The sequence below is a fragment of the Elephantulus edwardii genome, unplaced genomic scaffold (genome assembly GCF_000299155.1).
Source record: "Elephantulus edwardii isolate Elephantulus edwardi_28Jun2011 unplaced genomic scaffold, EleEdw1.0 scaffold00087, whole genome shotgun sequence".
Lineage (NCBI taxonomy): Eukaryota > Metazoa > Chordata > Mammalia > Macroscelidea > Macroscelididae > Elephantulus > Elephantulus edwardii.
Genome location: NW_006399837.1, coordinates 377167 through 396486, shown reverse-complemented (window position 1 = coordinate 396486; position 19320 = coordinate 377167). Strand labels below are relative to the sequence as shown.

At 47.8% G+C, this 19320-nt stretch overlaps 3 protein-coding genes across 4 annotated transcripts in view; 1 reads left to right on the top strand and 2 right to left on the bottom strand.

The window, feature by feature from the left end:
• STK16 (serine/threonine kinase 16) overlaps positions 1-899 on the bottom strand; it is a 3143-nt gene extending 2244 nt beyond the window's left edge. The window contains exons 1-2 of the mRNA XM_006890306.1: positions 814-899; positions 1-94 (exon numbers count right to left, since the gene is read on the bottom strand). Of these exons, the coding sequence (XP_006890368.1) occupies positions 1-94; positions 814-899 (180 nt within the window). The remainder of the gene's footprint in view (positions 95-813) is intronic.
• Positions 900-3838: 2939 nt separating this feature from the next.
• On the top strand, positions 3839-9481 carry GLB1L (galactosidase, beta 1-like). 2 transcript variants are annotated; one of them, XM_006890244.1, is made up of 16 exons: positions 3839-3901; positions 4057-4223; positions 4454-4604; positions 4766-4826; positions 5679-5773; positions 5864-6038; positions 6121-6179; positions 6263-6384; positions 6662-6702; positions 6890-7008; positions 7433-7507; positions 7607-7696; positions 7800-7913; positions 8527-8658; positions 8868-9083; positions 9227-9481. In XM_006890244.1, exons 1-16 carry the CDS (start codon positions 3839-3841, stop codon positions 9479-9481), a joined length of 1935 nt encoding a protein of 644 aa, XP_006890306.1. The 2 variants fall into 2 exon arrangements, with proteins under 2 accessions (XP_006890306.1, XP_006890307.1); XM_006890245.1 differs by lacking the exons at positions 5679-5773; positions 5864-6038.
• Positions 9482-9770: 289 nt separating this feature from the next.
• ANKZF1 (ankyrin repeat and zinc finger domain containing 1) overlaps positions 9771-19320 on the bottom strand; it is a 12111-nt gene continuing 2561 nt past the window's right edge. Inside the window, exons 2-14 of the mRNA XM_006890246.1 lie at positions 18576-18582; positions 16935-17038; positions 16579-16681; positions 16277-16467; positions 15367-15479; positions 15121-15268; positions 12753-12981; positions 12277-12423; positions 10873-11359; positions 10604-10715; positions 10307-10474; positions 10088-10173; positions 9771-9894 (exon numbers count right to left, since the gene is read on the bottom strand). Of these exons, the coding sequence (XP_006890308.1) occupies positions 9771-9894; positions 10088-10173; positions 10307-10474; positions 10604-10715; positions 10873-11359; positions 12277-12423; positions 12753-12981; positions 15121-15268; positions 15367-15479; positions 16277-16467; positions 16579-16681; positions 16935-17038; positions 18576-18582 (2019 nt within the window). The remainder of the gene's footprint in view (positions 9895-10087; positions 10174-10306; positions 10475-10603; positions 10716-10872; positions 11360-12276; positions 12424-12752; positions 12982-15120; positions 15269-15366; positions 15480-16276; positions 16468-16578; positions 16682-16934; positions 17039-18575; positions 18583-19320) is intronic.

Below are 19320 nucleotides of genomic sequence, written 5' to 3'. Positions count from 1 at the left end.
CTCTCTGTCCTGCTGCTCGTGACACAGAATTCGCTTCAGGGCGTAGAAGTGTCCGTCATGTAACCCCTCCACTAGGTCCACATAGCTGAACCCACTGTGGGTCAAAGGGGTCAGTGAAGGACCACAGTCATCTCCCACAGAGCTAAGACCCAGAATTATCCCCTGGGAGAAGGGGGCTCTATTTCTCATTTAATAGGAACTCTTGCAGAAATGAGAAGTACTGACACAATGACCACAATGGAATTGAGCATGGCAGACTGTGCAGATGGCACAGGATAAGGCAAGGTTCCCATCTGTTGTTCACAGGGGTGCTGTGAATCATAGTCGATGGCACCTAACATCATCCAGTATACTTCTACATCAAGTCTGAAGACTACTATACCCTCAAAATGAAGACTATTATACTCTGAACTCCTCAAGAACAGGAACACATTTTGCCTGTGATCATAACACAATGCTCTGTACTTAACAGATGCTCAATAAATGCTGAGTAAAACCCAGCATTTACCAAGTACTTAAGGACCAGACACTAGGCTAGCATTTTATATGCATCTCTCTTAATCCTCACAACCCACTGATGAGACAGAATTACCCCCATTAAGTCTATGACAAGACCATGGGTTACCAAGGTCACACAAGGTGAATGGATCTAGGAGATCTGGCTCTAGAAAGTACTTTCTTGAATATCATGCAACTAGGCCATGTCAGAGGATTTAATGAATGATTAAAACCCCTTATATTCCTGTCATGTGCAGATTGGTGCTTTTAATATCCATAACCTGGGGATTCACTAAATGATTTCCAAAAACTCACCCCTCCCCCAGTTTCTGGATGAAGAGGTATCGTTTATTGTCAATGATGACAGTTCCCCGGGAGCAGACACACAGTGCATGGCCCATAGTGTCTCAGTCATCCTCTTCAAGGTCAATCGAGACTACTGCAGGGATCGTCCAGGGTGAATGGGCTCTTCCAGGTGATGAGGTCAGGGCCCAGCAGATCACACTATAAGGGACAGAAAGGTAAAGCCGCCGGTCTGACCCAGACGAGACTTCCCCGGAAGTCAGAAGGCGAGGAGCACAGGCCCAGAATTGAAGACCTAGATTCCATTTAGAGGAACCGGGCCCTGCGTATGCCAGCTCCAAGGCGGCGGGTGTAGGATGCTTTAAAGCCCATGGCGATGCCAGCTTCCAGAAAGTCGGAGCCAGGTGCTTTAAAGCCTAAAGCCACGCAGCTGCTTCCGCCAAGCCCAGCTCACCTTGGGCGGCCCCCTCGCTCGCGCCCATCGAGACGCAAAGGCAGCGCAGGGAGACGAGGAGCTGGACCACCCTTTGCAGAGACCACGCCGAGCAACCACCACGCGCACAACACAGAACCCCCGACCGCCCACCGACCCGGCTCGGGCCACACAAGATAAACGCCAGCCACAGGAAGTGGCTTACGTCATCACCCAGCGCCGGCGTAACGGCCGCGGTACCCTAGCAACCGCTGGGCGCCCGGGCGATGTCTGTGCGCGGAGCTGTCAAGTCGGGGCCAGGCTAGCCCCGGGGAGGACGGGTCCCGGGGCCGGGGCGAGGGGTCCCACCTGGCCTTCAGTGGAGGTCAGAACACAGGCATTTGCGCCAAAGAAGGGCAAATCTGGGCCCGGCCAGAGGCCCCCAGGACCTCCATCTCCCAATGCCCAAGGTAGGAGGTCTCATACCTCCGGTGCACTGGGGCCAGAAAATGACCATTACTATCCGCAGCCCCAGAGGGAGTGCAAGGAGAGGCAGGGGCTCGCGGTCGGCTTCCCGGAGCTCTGAGCTCTGGTTCTGTAGAACCTTCGAGTGTCTGGCCTGTGGCCCCTACCACCCTAGGTCTAATGGGAGCTCAGACTCCGGACTAAATGGCCAGGATCTAAGTTAGAATTTAACGTTCAACTAGCCATGTGACCTTGGGCGAGTTACCTAACTTGTTGAGTTTCACTTTCCCTAGCCTTTATCATTGAGCCTTTCAGTCTCATTCCAAACCCGTGGTACAGTGCAGAATGAGATACAGGCAGAGCTTGGACGGTGGCCAGGCCACTCCTGGAAGATAGAGCTGCTGGGTAGCACTTCTGAGGGTGTAAAACCCACTGCCTTTCCTCCCTGTAGCAGCGCGTGTGTTGGTGCCACACTCTTCCTGGTTAGCAACCAGACACAGCCCGCTGAACCCCTAGGATATCTCTTTAATTGAAATCGACCAGATGGAAGTGGTTCAGGTTTTAAGAGCTCCTATGGTTCAGTGTTGTCGTGTAGCTTTGAATGGGAACCAACTCCAGTTGTTTTTCAGAGGCAGTAAATTGCTTGGGAGAAGACTGCCCATCTTTCTCCTGTAGAGCAAATGGCTGATTAGAACCATGTTCCTTTGGATTGGCAGTGCAACTCCTTAACGCTAATCCACTAGAGCTCTGGTGGCCTAGTGGTAGGAAGCTGCACTGCAATCCCAAAGGCACACAGTTTGAATCTGCCTGCTGCTCTGGGAAGAAGGATAAGCAATCTCTTTCTATACAATTTACTGCCTCTGAAAACATGGTAGAAGGTCAGCTATGAGTTGATGCCGACAGGGTTGCACAGAACAACATGGTTAAGTGTAGAGACCCCTGGTAGCTCAGTGGTAAGGAATTGTGTTGACAACCCAGAGTTACACAGTTCGGATCCACTAGCTGCTTCTCAAGAGAAAGATGGACAGTCTCCTTCTGAGTGATTTACTGGCCCTAAAAATTGTGGAGGGTCAGCTATGGGTCGATGGTACAAAAACTATGGCTAAGTGCATGAACAATAAAGACAGTTATTAGGCTAGTTCAAATGCCGGGAGTACTTCTGTATGGCCATGCACTATAGGGTACTTAATAGTTTTCTGTCTTCATCTGTAAAATTAGTATGATCATTATCTACACCAGTTACTTGAGGAGTAAATTATATGGGAGGTGGATAGCACAGTATCTTAACACAATCCTCAGTGTTAATAAACAGTAATGTTAATTATTTTTGCGTGAGTCCTCACATCTCAACATTTAGGGCTGAGAAAACAGGAGGTATGAAGAGTCAGAGATTTCCAAACCTTGGAACCAAGAAGTTATTCCTAAAATCTCTTGCTTGGCCAGGCAGAGGTGAATTGGGGAGGAATGAAGTGGAATGAATGGCTAGGATGAGCCTTGTTTGCTTAAGCAGGATTCTCCAGGAGAAAGATTTCTCTTGTCCTAGATTTCCCTTCATTGGAAACTAGTGTTAGCCCCTGGTTCAGACATTCATTCGTCTAGTTTTAACGTGCTGTGTGTAAAGCTCTGGAACATTCAAGATGGACTGAGCGCCCCTCTGCTTTGAAAAGTTCATGCTTCAAAATTCTGGGTATGTTTAGGACCACCTAAAATACAACTTTTAGCTTCATCATCACTCAGGACCTGTAGAGGATCAAGTTACCCTGTAGAGTATCTGAGACTAAATCAGACAGACAGGGGGTGTGTCGTAGCCACTGACCCTTTTGGTTAGCAGCCCATCACTTAGCCCACTGCATCACTAGGGCTCCTCATGACTTGGAACTGGCTGGGTGGCAGTGGGTTTGGGTTTTAGGGGCTCCCTCGGTCTAAAATAGGGCCTGAGACTGTGCACAGCTTCCAGGTTCTGCTGATGAAGCCGTTCTGGGGATTATTACACTTGGAGTAGGGGATTTTACAGTCCAGTAGGTGAGGCAAAAGTGCAGGGTAAACATCAGGCCTTTCGGGGGGTGTTCTCCGCCCCCTTGCTCGCTGTGGTTCCTTCCCAGGAATCCGCCACATGACGATCGGGCCACAGCCTCAAACTCTCCGGGCCCTGCAAGCGCCATGGCTCCCGCGAGGCCGCCCAGTCTCCTGGCTCTGCTGCTGCTCTCGCTGCTGCTGCCCCAGGTGAGAGCACAGGGACCGGTCGGCGGGGCTCGGGCAGGCGGGTGCAGAAAAAGTGAAGCCAACGGGACACAGGGCAGCTTCCACCTCCGCAGCTCTGGCAGTCTGAATCTCCACCCTGGGCCCCCTCGGAGACCTGCCCCTTCTGTCCTTTGTAGGCAGATACTCGGTCTTTCGTAGTGGACCGGGATCACGACCAGTTCCTCCTGAACGGAGTTCCGTTCCGCTATGTGTCTGGCAGTCTGCACTATTTCCGGATCCCGCGGGTCCTTTGGGCTGACCGGCTTCTCAAGATGCGAATGAGCGGCCTCAACGCCATACAGTTGTAAGAAGGGAGTTTGCCTTTCTTACCACCCCCATCCTCCGCCCAGCCCCCCAGCTTAGGAGGAGAGTTGGGGCGGGAGGACCCAGTATGGAGATGGAAGACTGGGAGAGCGCCAGGACTTCGTTCCAGCTGCTTCCAGGAGGATCCTCGAAGGCCCTAGCTGTTAGGCAACCCCCCACCCCACCCGGCTCCGCCTCACCCTGGTCCCTGTTAACATGTTCCTTCTTCAGCTATGTGCCCTGGAACTACCATGAGCCAGAGCCGGGGGTCTATAATTTTGAAGGCAGCCGAGACCTCATTGCGTTTTTGAATGAGGCATATCAGGCGGACTTGTTGGTCATACTGAGGCCAGGACCTTACATCTGTGCTGAGTGGGAGATGGTGAGTCAGATGGAGAAGGGACGGAAGGGAAGCCACCCTGGTGTGATGCCTAGACAGCTCCCAAGGGCCACTACCAGTGACACATTTCCTTAACCTCCCCAATCCACCCTGAATCAACAAAATCTACACTCTCCATGTTGTGTTTTATATGTCTGTCTCAGGGGGGTCTCCCATCCTGGTTGCTACGAAACCCCAAAATTCACCTGAGAACCTCAGATCCAGGTGAGTTGAGAGAAGATTTCACATAAAAAGGCAAACAACAAATAGTTTGGGTATCAGGTTTTCTTGAGGAAGAGGGGTATAAGTTAATCACGAATTGGAATTGGCCAGGATAACGAAGGGGAAAAATGTGAGGTACAAGTAATAACCTGCCTGAAGACCTGAGGGTGAATAAAAAAAAAAAAATCCCAAGTAGGATTTGAGAATGAAGAAGGCATGGCAGTCTTTGGAAAAGACATCATGCTTGGAAGGGTGAACGGTCAGCAAAAAAGAGGAAGACCCTCAACAAGCTGGGTCAACACAGTAACTATAGTGGTGAGCTCATCAGGGATGCTGAGGACGGCGCACAGTAGGCATCAGTTCTCCTTTTTCCTAGTCATTGTCCAACTCTCTGATGCATAACAAGTGATAGCAAAGACCATGGCCTGTGTCAGGCGCACCTTAGTCTCCAGAGTGACACCATTGCTCTTCAGTACTTTGGAGAGGTCCCTAACAGCAGACTTATATTAATCAGGATTCAGATTGCACCCTAGATACATTTCCGTGAATTCCCATGCTGCTTTATAGCAATCTCAGGTTTAAGTTGATTACATAATAGTAGCTATACTAAGATGTGTTTAACATTTTTATTATCGTTAAAAAAGAGAGGAAAACTAAGATCGCCTGTGCACAGATTCCATTGGCATACAAATATATGCATTCTTCCCAGATGTAGTTGTGGGAAGTGGGATGGAGAGAGTGAGCAGCACAGAAGGTGCTAGCCTTGATGGGATAAATGTGTGTCTGGTGTGTGCGCACGTGCGCACTCCAGTGAGCAGAGCACTGTGGGCTGTGAGCACACTGTTTCTCCTTTAGACTTCCTTGCTGCAGTGGACTCCTGGTTCAAGGTCTTGCTGCCCAAGATCTATCCATGGCTGTACCACAATGGGGGTAACATCATTAGTGTTCAGGTACAAGTGCAAAGTTGGAAGGGCAACTAGAAGTGGGTATAAGGAGTCCTTAACTTCATAGCTGATTCCTCTTTTCCTTCCTTCTGGCAGGTGGAAAATGAATATGGTAGTTTTAAGGCCTGTGATTTCAGCTACTTGAGGCACCTGGCTGGGCTATTCCGTGCATTACTAGGAGACAAGATCTTGCTCTTCACCACAGATGGACCTGAAGGACTCAAATGTGGCACCCTCAAGGGAGTCTACACCACAATCGATTTTGGCCCAGGTCTCTTAAGCAGGGGACAGGAGTATGGTCAGGGGAAGGGGCACTTCTGTGGTCATCTTTTACCTTTGCCTCCTTTCTGCAGCTGACAACATGACCAAAATCTTTAACCTGCTTCGGAAATATGAACCCCATGGGCCACTGGTAAGGGATGATCAGAGGGAAGGGAAAAGGACAAGCTCGAGTCCCCACTCTATCACCCTTTGTTCTTTCACATACCACTCTAGGTAAACTCTGAGTACTACACAGGCTGGCTGGATTACTGGGGCCAGAATCACTCCACACGGTCCATTCCGTCTGTCACCAGAGGACTGGAAAACATGCTGCATTTGGGAGCCAGTGTGAACATGTAACTGGAGGCAGTGGGGACATGAATCTGAAACTGGGTGTTGGGAGAAAGTTAACTTTTTTTTTTAATTGTTTTTGCATGTATCAACAAATCAGATCTGAGTGGCATAGAAGGAGATTTTTCCTCCTTCTCCAGCAGAGCATCTGGTGGATTTGAACTACTCACTTCTGGGATTGCAGTGCAGCTTCTTGCCACTAGGCCACCAGTTTAATGGGTCATCTTTTAATCATTTAATGGGTCAGCTTTTACCTTTACCCTTACCCTCCTCTACCTTCAGGTACATGTTCCATGGAGGTACCAACTTTGGATACTGGAATGGTGAGTTCAGGTGGCCCCTGGGGCAGAAAAGCAAGAACAAAGCAAGGAATTCAAATCAGGGTTGGATTGACCAAGAGATCTAGAAACTGACTCTGGTTTCTGATAGCAAAATTCAATGCCTCAAACTTTCTTTGCTTAGTTCGTGTTACCTGAACGATAGATGTTAATTAAATTGGTTTGCCCCCAGGTGCTGATGAGAAGGGGCGCTTCCTTCCCATCACTACCAGCTATGACTACGACGCACCCCTCTCTGAAGCAGGAGATCCCACACCTAAGCTTTTTGCTCTTCGAAATGTCATCAGCAAGGTGCTTTATCATGACAAGCTCCAAGGGCTTTTATCATTTGCAGGGCAGTGATCAAGTTTGTAGAGGGATTCTTGTCTGAGCCGGAGTCTTCCGAGAGTCCCATGAAAGCCTTTCCCACCACTTCCATGTGGCTGGGGATACACACACGGCATAGTCCAGAGCAGGTCGTGCTGCTAACCCAGCCTACACATCTCCAGAGGTGTGAATCCACCAGCAGCTCCAAGGGAGAAAGATGGGCACTCTCCTCCCACTGTGATTTACAGTCTTGGAAACCCAATGGAAGGTCGCCACATAATGGCAGTGAGGTTGATAGTATGACCCATGAAGCCCTTCCCTGGACCCCAATACATGGCACCCTGCTCTTAGGCCTTGTAGTTGGGGTTGCTCCTACAGTTCTCCTTGGGCTCATAGCATTTGGGTTCAGTTCCAGGAAATTCCTTTGGGACCATTACCACCCCCCAGCGGTAAGATGATACTTGGACCTTTAACCCTGCGCTTGGTAAGTTCCTCCCCATCTTGTCTCCAGTTCTACTCCTTTATGCTCCAAACATTTCATACCAGCCTATGCAGTTTTGATTCTTCCCCTTATTTTAATTAGGACGGGAGTTTGCTGGCTTTCTTAGACTTCCTGTGCCCTGAAGGGCCTATCCATTCAGTTCTTCCATTGAGCTTTGAGGCTGTCAAGCAGGTAAAGCGAAAACTCACTCAGTAGAACCAAATTCTCTCTAGCTACCCATTTTCTTCACCATATCCCTTCTCTCTCAGTTCATCTTAAGTACTTCTATACCCAGGATCATGGCTTTATGCTGTACCGGACCTATCTGGTCAATACCTATACAGAGCTAACATCCTTCTGGGTGCCAAACAATGGACTCCATGATCGTGCCTACGTGATGATGAACGGGGTGAGAACCTAACTCCAGCTGGTTTCTTGGCCCTGCCTTCCTCATTCCTAAGTACTCTCTAGCTTCATTTCCCATGTTGTTGATAGGGGCTGTCAAGTATGAGTCACAGCAACCCTGTGAACAACAGAGCTGCACCCTGTCCTGTCCTGGGCCGTCCTCATTGTCTCTGACACACTTGAGCCCACTGCTGCAGTCACTGGGTCAATCTATCTTGTTCAGGTCTTCCTCTCTTTTGCTTCCCCTCCACCTTTCCAAGCATGATGCTTCTTTCCAAGGAACAGCCTCTAACAATATGCCCAAAGTATATGAGACAATGCTTTGTCATCTTTGCCTCCAAGGAGCGTTATGGCTGCACTTTCTCCAAGACAGTTCATTCTGTTCGTTTTTTTGGCAGCCCATGAGATACTCAGTACTCTGTTGTTACCCCCAGCTGCCGTTTCCACCTGCCTGCTCACAAATGCTAGGTGTCCAGAGATAGCTGGGATGCCAAAATTTGACTAAGAGGAGCAATCCAGAACAGATGGTTAACTAGTAGACAAGTTAACATTTCCTTTGGAGCAGCCAAGAGCTAAATGCTGAGTCCTCCTTCTTATGGTTTTCCTCTTACTCGTAGGTATTTCAGGGCATTCTGGAACGAAGTATGCAATACAGACTGCTGCTTATTGGAAAAATGGGAGACCAACTGGATGTGTTAGTGGAAAACATGGGGAGGCTCAGTTTTGGGTCTAACAGCAGTGACTTCAAGGTGAGCTAGCCTTACCCATCCCTAACCCCTCCTCACCAGCCCCTGTATCCTGACTGCTACAGGACAGGGGCCTAAGGGACAGTAGCCAGAGGCATGTCCTTCAGAGGTGGGTCTGACCTGGTCACCACGTAGGGCCCAAGGCTTGGCTGGGAATCTTGTTTGACCTCAGAGATTGATGGATGATGAACTGTCATTTGCCTTCCTCCCAGGGCCTGCTGGAGCCGCCACTTCTGGGACACCAAGTCCTTACTCAGTGGTCCATATTCCCTCTGAAAATCGATAAGTTTGTAAAGTGGTGGCTTCCTGCCCAGTCTCCAAAAATGCCACACCTTCCAACTCCCTCTGGCCCCGTCTTCTACTCTACAACATTTCCAATTGTAGGCACAGCTGGGGACACATTTCTCTACCTCCCTAAATGGTCCAAGGTATTGCTGATGGTGGTAGTTTTGCAGGGGTGGCTGGTAAGCGGTGGGAAGGGGGAAAACCATGGATGGAGGCAGGTGGGTAGAAACCTAAAAAGGGCTGATTCTGCTGAGACCTGACCCTTCCTTTACCACCCCCTCCTTAGGGCCAGGTGTGGATCAATGGGTTTAACTTGGGCCGATACTGGACAAAGCAGGGGCCACAACAGACCCTCTACGTGCCAAGACCCCTTCTATTTCCTCATGGAAACTTGAACATAATCACAGTGCTGGAGCTAGAAAATGTCCCTCTCAATCCCCAGATCCAATTTCTGGACAGGCCTATCCTCAATAGCACCTTGCATAGGACATACCTCAATGAGCCCTTAACTCACGAGCAAATGGAACTGAGTGGGCACTGAAGGAAAGGTAATTCCTAGATCTGGCCACAGTGTGGTCATGGTGCCATAAGGCCTGCATGGGAAGTAGAAGCACAGCTTTTTTGCCAAACTTTATTGAGATTAAAATTCCAGAGACGGTACCAGCTCCACACACCTCTGTGGCCCTGTCTTTGCCCTGTTCCTGAGTGTCCCTCACCCTAATCTTCCAAATATCACTGGCTTCATGGCGAAGATGAAACCTAGAGCTGGTGTGAATGTGCCTAGGATTGGCCATAGATGGAACTGTAAGAGATCAAGAAGAGGGCCTCCCTCAGGAAGAGGGCCTCCCTGCCTGAGAACGATGATCCCGAAGGCAGCGTGTGGAACAGAAAGAGAAGTCGAGGTAGTGGAAGGGAGTGAGGCCTTCGAGGGATGCTCCACAACTCCAGCAGCGTCTGAAGAAGAAGAAGAAAAATGGCTGGACAGGTACCCCCAAATCTTTCAAATCTAAGCCCTCCATGCCCTCTCTCTCTCACTATTTCTGTTTTCACTCCAAAGTTCCCAAAATACCACAAAATCTCTCGATGGCCCAAAATGGTTCCTACACCATTATCTTCCACCCATTGACACCACCCTTGAGCCCAGTACCGGACACTGGTGATCACAGGCTCAGGGGTCTGAGGGGTGGGAGCTCCGATCTGGGCAGCTAGTCGGCGCTCTGCAGCAACAGCTCTCTAAGAAGAGAAGTGGTGTTAAGGTCAAGGCCTCAGTTGTATGGGGACCCAAGAAATGGCAGCCGCTATAATGAGGGAAGGGATTCACCTCTAGGGGAGTCTTGGCTGCTGAAGAGAGACCCTCCAGCCTCACCTTCTCTCGGTCACTGAGCGCAGCAAATCTCTGCTGCTCTTCTTGCTCCTGTTTCTCTCGCTCCTGCTGCTTCCGCTGCTGTTCCTCTCGTATCTTCCGGGCTGCCTTCTGCTCCTTTTTCCGTGTGGCCTGTAGCGCCTCCATCTCTGGTGTCAGGGGTCCTGGCACCTAGAGGATTTCAGGGAAGGTGTTAGGTGAGAGCCAGAGCTCCCCTTGGTACAACTCCAAGAAAACAAAAGATCTAGCCGGGATCTGTGATGTCCTCCCACTCCATTTCTCCTTCCTTTTCCAGCTGACCTGAGCCTTGTTGTAATCATAGGCATCGGGATTCTTCTCCATGAACCTTCGGAATTCATTACGTGTTGATTTGTCAGCTGCAACTCTATATGGTGGCTGCGCCCGGAAGTCCCTAGGTATGAAATCCCCAAAATGGATTCAACTTGCCTCCTGTCTTTACCCGCATCACCCACCCAGACCAAGGGAATACTACCCCGTAGCCAATGTCAACTGTAGCCTCCAGACCATCATCTAGACCCCAAATGGCTCAAGCTGGGGTCCTAACTTACTGTACAGTGGGGTCGGCACCTGTCTCCAGCAGCAGGCGAACTACTGAACCTCTCCCAGCTGCGGCTGCTGCATGCAGGAGTGTAAAGCCACCAGCGCCCAAGGGGGCATTGAGCAGAGACAGAATCCCTGGGACTGTGGGGCTGGCAGTTAGCTGATGCTTCAGCGTCCTAGCATCTCCAGCTCGGCAAGCAGCTAGAAGCACACCCCAGAGCTCTGGCTGACCAGAGGTCTGGGCTTCGTCCGGCGAAGGCCCTGTGGGTGCCGTATCTGACTGGGTGGATTCTTTGAGAGCCTCTTCTCTCTCAGGTTGCCCAGCGGGAGTCCTCTGTGCCTCAGCTTCCAGGGCCCAGCTTTTTTCCTTCTTCCTCTTTTTCTTCCTGTTCCGCTTGGGCAATATTTCAAACTCAAGAAGATCCAGGGTCCCCAATGTCATCTCCACTAGTTCCAACTCTACTTGTAAATTGTTCTCTCCTTCTGACTCTGAACCTAGGGGGAAATATGACCTGTTAGAGCCATTTAAAGGATAAGTTGTGGGTGGAAGGATGTGGGTTACCACAGAGGCAAAGAATGTATATAAAGAGATAATCTAGATCATCCAGAAAGAAGTGTTTTCATTTTGTCATTCAAGGTAGCAGCACATCAAGAACTGAGTCCATTAACAGATATGCAGAAATGCATCTCCTTGCTGAGATAAGGGACAGGGCAGGAATATCTTATAATAGTGTGCAGTAGAGGAAGGCCTGGAAGCAGCTGTACCATGTAGGCCAACGTCTGCTGCCAGAGAAGTACCTCCAAAACCACACCATCCAATTAGGGCAGAGCATTCGGGGTGCCGTGTGAATATTCAAGCATTATTCTGTATCAGTCACATAGCTGATACCATCTTGCACTGCTAATTAAACACCTTCACATCTCTGGTGGTTCAAATTCACGTGGATCCCCAGAAAAAAGATGGGAAGTCTCCCATTAAGATCTACATTCTCTGAAACTGGTCACTCTGAGTCAGAATCAACTTGTTCGACAGTGAGTCTTTGAGTGTTGGTATCAAAGTTGTTCTAAGTACCAGGGATACATCAGTGAACAAAACAGAACAGATATAGAAAGACATTCACTGAACAGGACTCAGTAACTGCTATGACATATTCTATCCACTTAGACAACATGCCTCTAGAAACTCTATGAACTTTGATAAATGATGATAGTTATAGAAAGGCATTGGGCCTTTTGTTCATAGGGTCGCTAAGAGCAACACCACCCCCTATGTTTGTGTGTAAATAGGTGTGTGGGAACAGAAGGCCTATCTGGAAATAAGGAAATGGGTACCTTATCAGGGTAGTAAATATGCCAGTTTGTATTTCTGAGACACCCTATAGCGATTTGATAATTGCCATCTAGTACTCTACCCTGTTTGGGAGATTCTGAATTCTGCTCAAGTGTCTCATTTCCTCCACTGAGAACCTTTCTTCTTTCTTCCTCAGTAGCCTTCTTTCTCACCATCTTCGAGTGGATTTGAGGGGCATCCAGACGGACTGTCCCCCGAGGGTCTTCTCCTGCCATAAAACAGAAGGGGTGGTGCTAGGTCCTTTTCTGGTTCATGAGCATGATGATTGAGGGTTCATGCTTTTGTATGCCATGTGCCACCTTAAACCTTGTTATGACATGAGCACACGACCCGTCTGACATGAAAAAAAAACCCCAACCAACTAAAGATATAGTGCTCAAGCAAAGCAGAGAATCCAGTCCAGATTTCTCAGTGAAAAAATGTAGTTGGGTTATACATAATCCAAAGACTAGAAAATCCTTTGGCAACACCTATGAAGCTTGGAAAAGAAAGTCTAGGAAGGTTTATGGAGTCTAGGGATCTGGGTCAGAGGCTCACCGTGTACATGCAAAGTGGTCAGCTTGTGGAGCACGCGCTGTAGCTCTCGAAATGTGGGTCTGCGGGTGATGAGGGGGATATTCCAAAGTCGAGGATCCCCCCGTTGAAGGGGTGCCCCATGGCCTCCGAAGAACAAGGATCGGCCAGAGCGGGGAGAATGTAGCAGAATGGTCCCAGCCTCCCCTAGGGCCTCAGCCCAGCTTGGCCCTGCCAGCAGGTCACGAACCTCCTAGAGGAAAGAGTAACTTCTATATTTTAAATCTCCAACCAAAAAACCAAAGATCATGGAGATTAAAAATAACCAAAGGTCATGGAGCTCGTGGATCACACAGAGGGAGAGTGAGAATACGAAGGCCTCCTGAAAAATTCCTATCCTACCTTTGTTTGTGCCAAGAAATCTGGAGAACAACCACTTGGCCTACTGACTGGAAGAAATCTATATTTGTTCCCATTCCAAAGAAGGGTGACCCAACTGAGTGTGGAAACTATAGAACAATCTCATTGATTTCACATGCAAGCAAGATTCTACTGAAGATTATCCAAAAACGACTGGAACAGCACATCAGCAGAGAACTGCCAGAAGTCTAGGCTGGGTTTAGACGGGGTCATGGTACTAGGGATATTGTAGCTGATGTTAGGTGGATCTTAGCTGAAAGCAGGGAATACCAGAAGAATTTCTATCTGTATTTCATTGATTATGCAAAGGCGTTTGACTGTCTGGATCATAACAAACTGTGGCTGACTCTGAGAAGAATGGGAATCCCAGGACACTTGATGGTGCTAATGTGAAACCTATACTTGGACCAAGAGGCAGTCGTGAGAACAGAGCAAGGAAACATTGCATGGTTCAAAATTGGGAAAGGCGCACGCCAGGGATGTGTCCTGTCTCCATACCTTTTCAATCTGTATGCAGAACAGATTATCTGAGAGGCTGGGCTCTATGAGGAGAAATGTGGCATCAGGATTGGTGGAAGATCTATTAACAATCTGTTATGCAGGTGACTCAACCCTGCTTGCTGAAAGTGAGGAGGACCTGAAATGCTTGCAGCAGAGGGTCAAGGACTGCAACCTTCAGTATGGATTGAAGCTCAATGTCAAGAAGACAAAGATTCTCACCACTGGGCCAATTGGCAGCATCAGGATGGATGGTGAAGAGATAGAGATTGTTAACAACTTTAGTCTGCTCAGCAACACAGTCAACACTCTTGGCACCAGTAGCCAGGAAATCAAAAAACGTATTGCGATGGGAAAGTCTGCTGTTAGGGACCTCTCCAGGGTACTGAAGAACAATGGTGTCACTCTGGAGACTAAGGTGCATCTGATACAGGCCATGGTCTTTGCAATCACTTATTATGCATCAGAGAGTTAGACAATGACCAAGGAGGATAGGAGAATTGATGCCTTTGAGCTGTGGTGCTGGAGAAGAGTATTGAATGTACTCTGGACTGCCAAGAAAACAAACAGATTCATCCTGGAGAGGGTTAAACTGGGCTGCTCCTTGGAGGCAAGGATTCTGGGGCTTCGTCTGATGTACTCTGGACATGTTGTAAGGAGGGAGAGGTCCTTGGAGAGGGACATCATGCTTGGGAGGGTGGAGGGACGACGCAGGAGGGGAAGGCCCTCTATGAGGTAGATTGATTCAGTGACTAGGGTATTTGGGTTGGGTGTGTCGGAGGCAGTGCGATTGGCGCAGGATAGAGCAGGGTTTAGGGCTGTTGTACATAGGGTCACTATGAGCTGCAAGTGACTCGACGGCACATAACAACAACAACAAGAACAACCTTTGTTTACCCAGAAATAATAAAGACTTGAAGGATGTGGAACACCTCAGTATTATCAGAGGTTCATTATTCAAAATGTGTTTCCTAGACATCAGCTGTTTATTTTGGGATGAAGTATTTATTGTATTAAGGACAGGATTAGGGTGGGATACAAGCCCAACCCTCTAAGCTCACAAGAGCTCACTATTAGCTCGCTTGCTCTCTCTTTTGGGATGCTCGCTTTCCTGGGACGTAGCATCCAGCTGCAGCTAGCCCATCATTCACTAGTCTCTGCAACACTGGCCTGCATCATCCACAGTCGTGAATCATTTCCCTGATGAGTCTGAGTCTCTGTTAAGACTTTCCAGTGAACCACCAAAACCAAGGGACACGGGAGGAGGGGAACTGAATGAAGGAAAACAGCTGAGTCCAGTCATGGAATGGTCCAGCATATCAAACATCTGGGACACTGTTGGCCTCCCCCTTTTTGTAATTAGTCTGCTACTAATCTTAGAAGAACAAATTATGAAAGCAGCCTCTCTACTGTAACATTTAATGAGTTGACTCCAGAGAGAGGTATGGAACCAGATCTGGGAGGCTGAACTCACCTTATACAGTGTGGCTTCATTATAGCGCCTCAGGTTGGCTCCAGCAGAGCGAGAAGCCCCACCTCGGGCATCCCGAAGCCCCTGAGCTGTGCCCCGCTTGGCCCGCACGGTGTAGCGGTGGAAGGTTTTGTGTGCCACCACTTCTCTTCTGCAGACAGCACAAATTCAGTACTGAAGAGCAGCTGGTGCTCCCAGACTAACAGGATCCATTCCACCCATCCTCTCCCCATTGGGGCACCCTCTCACCCTTGAAAGATGGCACCAGCAAAGTGCCCAGCTGTAGCCATGAGCACCACGCAGTACTTGGGACCTCCACTTTGTAGGTTCTGTACCAATCGTTCTGGCTCTTCTGGGGGTTCCTGCATGAGAGAAGAAGCACAAACAGGACTTCACACCAGTTCTTCTGGTTCAGTCATGTCTAATAGTGCAAAACTGGAACAAACCTGAATTTATAAAATGTGGTGAAATTTGTAAAAAGGAATGATATAACTGCATTGGGGAAAATTAAGAGTTGACAAACGGCTAGAAGCAATCTCTTGGAAAACAAGAGCATGTTGCATAGCAACCAAGTCTCTTAACCCGCACAGTCAGAAACAATGCTGCATCACTCCAACTTGCTGTCTGTCCACACTGATTGAATGTTGTGTTACATTCACCCTCCTGGCAATCACAGAGCTCACTACACGTCATCTGACGCTCTCCTCTCAGGGTTTCAGCTTGGAATTCTTCCAGCTGTCATTCTACTTTGTCCAAACTTAAAAATTCAGGTCAGTTCTGATTTTGCTTCATTAGTGTCATGACTGAACTGGTTTAAAACTCTGACTGGAAAGCAAGAAACAAATACTGAAGAGAATCGCACATGCCAGAGCTATCCTGTTTAATGTGGACAATCTGAGAATTGTCTCAATTTTACAAAAAAGGACATCTGAGGCTCACAGTGGTTGACAAGATCAAGCGGTAGAACCACACTGAAACCCAGACCAGTCTGTTCCCAAACCTAACTCTGTTACACTAATTCCTTCCCACATTCAGGTCAGCTAAACCAAAGACTATACTGTCGAGTGTGACATCTATTCCAAACACAAAAAAAGTATAGAAGAAACTGAATGAATGGATCATTCAAAAGGCTGGCCATGCAACCTGTGCTGCTCCTTACCTGCCGAGGGCCTAGGATGCAGCGGTAGACAGAGATAAACTGGCCCTGGGCATTTTGGAAAAGAACCCTATGGGAGTGGAAGCCTCGCTGGTTAGGCTTCTCAGACTCAGGCCTCTCTTCATCCACTATCTGTGAGTCTTCCTCACTGTCTGAGTCCGAGTCTTCTGATCCTGAGATGCTGGAGAGATCTCCTATAAAAATAATACATAAATTTGGTACCTGACTTTTGACCTTTCCCCAAGCTCCTAAATGTCCTCGGTCCTCATGTCCTACTCCCATTCAGGTTTCCCACCAGTCTTCACCTGCAGAGCTCTGCTTTTCAAAGTCCAGGGCAGATAGGTGGGGCTTGTTCTTAAGGCGCTGCTTTAAGTTAAACCGATGCCAGTCAAGTTTATAATGTTCTCTCTGGTAAGAAGCCAAGGAGGAGGCAAAAGGTGAAAATGCAGCCCCAGGAACAGTGACAAGTCACACAGGCTTCTTTAGTCAAAGTATTCCTGGTTGATAGGTGCTCTCGAGTTAACTACAATGCAGAGTGACCCTGTGAACAACAGATTGAAACCTAGCCCTAACCTATGCCAAAGCACAAGGCTTCATTTAGACAAATTTCAACCTCTGCCACCCACCAGTATACCTACATTTCTAATATCCAGCCTTTTACCTGATCTTGGTGGTTCTGAAAGGTCTGGTCACAGGTCGAACAATATAACTTCTCTGAACTATCTGAAGACTCCAGGAGTGAGTTTTCTTTCTGAGCTTGCTCTCCTACCTGAACCTAAAGATGGGAGGGTAATTAAAGGTAAAAAGGAGCCCAAATTCACAATGTAAAGCAGAGAAGGATGCAAAAGAAAGAAATGCAGTTGTTATTTTCAAAGAATTTATAGTATAGAAATCATGAAATAAATGGAATAACAATCACTTTAATGTTTCTGAAAAGACTGATGTAAAATGACTATAAACCTTTACATGTAAATTAGCCAAAGGGACTGTCTAGCAGAAAGTAACTTTTAATTGGTTAAAATTGTATTGAAAACCAAAAATGACTGTTCGATGTTAAACATACATTTCCAATTATGTTATTGTTGTTATGTACCACCGAGTCGCCTGTGACTCATAGCCACCCTATGTACAACAGCCCTAAACCTTGCTCTGTCCTGTGCCAGCCTCACTGTCTCTGACACACCACCCATTTCCCCAGTCACTGAATCAATCCATCTAATCAAGGACTTCCTCTCTTGTGCTGTCCCTCCACCCTCCCAAGCATGATGTCCCTCTCCAAGGACTGGTCCCTCCTTTTAACATGTCCAGAGTATGTCAAATGAAGCTACAGAATCATTGCCTCCAAGGTGCAGCCTGGTCTCACCCTCTCCAGGACGAATCTGTTTGTTCTCCTAGCAGTCCATGGGATATTCAATAGTCTTCTCCAGCACCACAGCTCAAAGGCATCAATTCACCTTCTATCATCATTGTCCAGCTTTCTGATGCATAGCAAGTATTTGCAAAGATTATGGCCTGGATGAGGTGTACCTTACTCTCCAGACGACATCGTTGCTCTGGCTAGCCCAATATCAGCTGTGAAAACTAGGCCAGGTACTGATTGTGGAACAGACCACCAACTACTCATATATGCAAGTTCAAGCTGAAGCTAAGGAAAATTAAGTTAAATCCATGTGAACCAAAATTTGACCTTGCATCTCTCCAACCTAAATTAAAACACTATCTCAGGAACAGGTTTGAGGCCTTGAACACTAATGAGCAAAGACCAGATGAGCTGTGGAAGGATATCAAGAATTTCATCAAGGAAGAATGCAGAGGGTCATTACAAAGAGAGAAGAGGAAGAAAAGACAAAGACGGATGTCAGAAGAGACTGAATATTTCACTAGAGTGCTGAGAAGCCCACGCAAAGGGAAGAAATCAAGATATTAAGGAGCTGAACAGAAGATTTCAAAGGTCAGTGTAGGAAGACAAAGTATTAAAATTTGCAAAGAGCTGGAGTCAGAAAATCAAAGGGGTTGAACTCACTTAGCATGTTTTAAGCTGAAGGAACTGAAGAACAAATTCAAGCCTCAGGTTGCAATACTCAAAAGATGTTTTGGGCAGAACATTAAATGATCCAGGAAGCATTGGAAAAAGATGGAGTCATTGTACCAAAGGGAATTGGTAGATACCGAAGAATTTCATGAAACAACATAAGAGCAAAGCCCGTGGTGATGAAGAAGTTCAAGATGCTTTGAAAGAATTGGCAAAAAACAAGGCCCCAGGAATTGACAGCATACCAATTGACCTATTTCAACAGACAGCCGCTGCCCTGGACATGCTCACCAAGTTGTGCCAAAAAACCTGGAGGACAACCACCTGGCCAACTAACTGGAAAAGATCTATATTTGTTCCCATTCCAAAGAGAGGTGACCAGACAGAGTGTGGAAATTATCAAACAATATCATTAATATCAAATGAAAGCAAGATTCTGCTGAAAATTATCCAATACTTTCTGGAACAGCATTCCAAGTATAGAGTGTATTTAAAAAAAAAAAATGCCAGAAACATAGGGAGCTCTGGTGGCCAAGTGGCAAGATGCCGCACTGCAATCCCAGAGGTGGTGGTGGTTGTTTGATGCTGTCAAGTCGTAGACGACTCATAGCGACCCTATGAACGAACGGCCTGAGCACTGTTCGTACACAAGAGTTTCCGGAGGCAAGCCATTTCGGAAGTGGATGCTGCTCCTGCTTCCAGGCTTGATTTAGTCGGGAAGCTCCAGCCAACACTGTCCACCATGGGTACAGTCTTCAGCATCACAGCATCCACGAGTTACCTCTGTACAGCAACGCACAGACCAGTGCTATACCACCTTCGGCTTGGTAGCAGAGGTACGTGGTTCAAATCCACCAGATGCTCTGCTGGAGAAGGAGGGGGCAATCTCCTCCTGTACCAGTCAGGTCTGATTTGACGGTACACGTAAAAATAATACAATTTTTTTTTAATTTTAAAAAATAGATAAAACAAATGAATTGTATAAAACTAAATATATGTTGTTGTTGTTATATGC

Bases quoted from the DNA above. Each gene is read 5' to 3' on its own strand.
- GLB1L (XM_006890244.1), top strand. From the start codon at position 3,839: ATGGCTCCCGCGAGGCCGCCCAGTCTCCTGGCTCTGCTGCTGCTCTCG. The intron at 3,902-4,056 runs GTGAGAGCACAG...TGTCCTTTGTAG, and splicing joins TCTCGCTGCTGCTGCCCCAG to GCAGATACTCGGTCTTTCGT. The intron at 9,084-9,226 runs GTATTGCTGATG...CCCCCTCCTTAG, and splicing joins ACCTCCCTAAATGGTCCAAG to GGCCAGGTGTGGATCAATGG.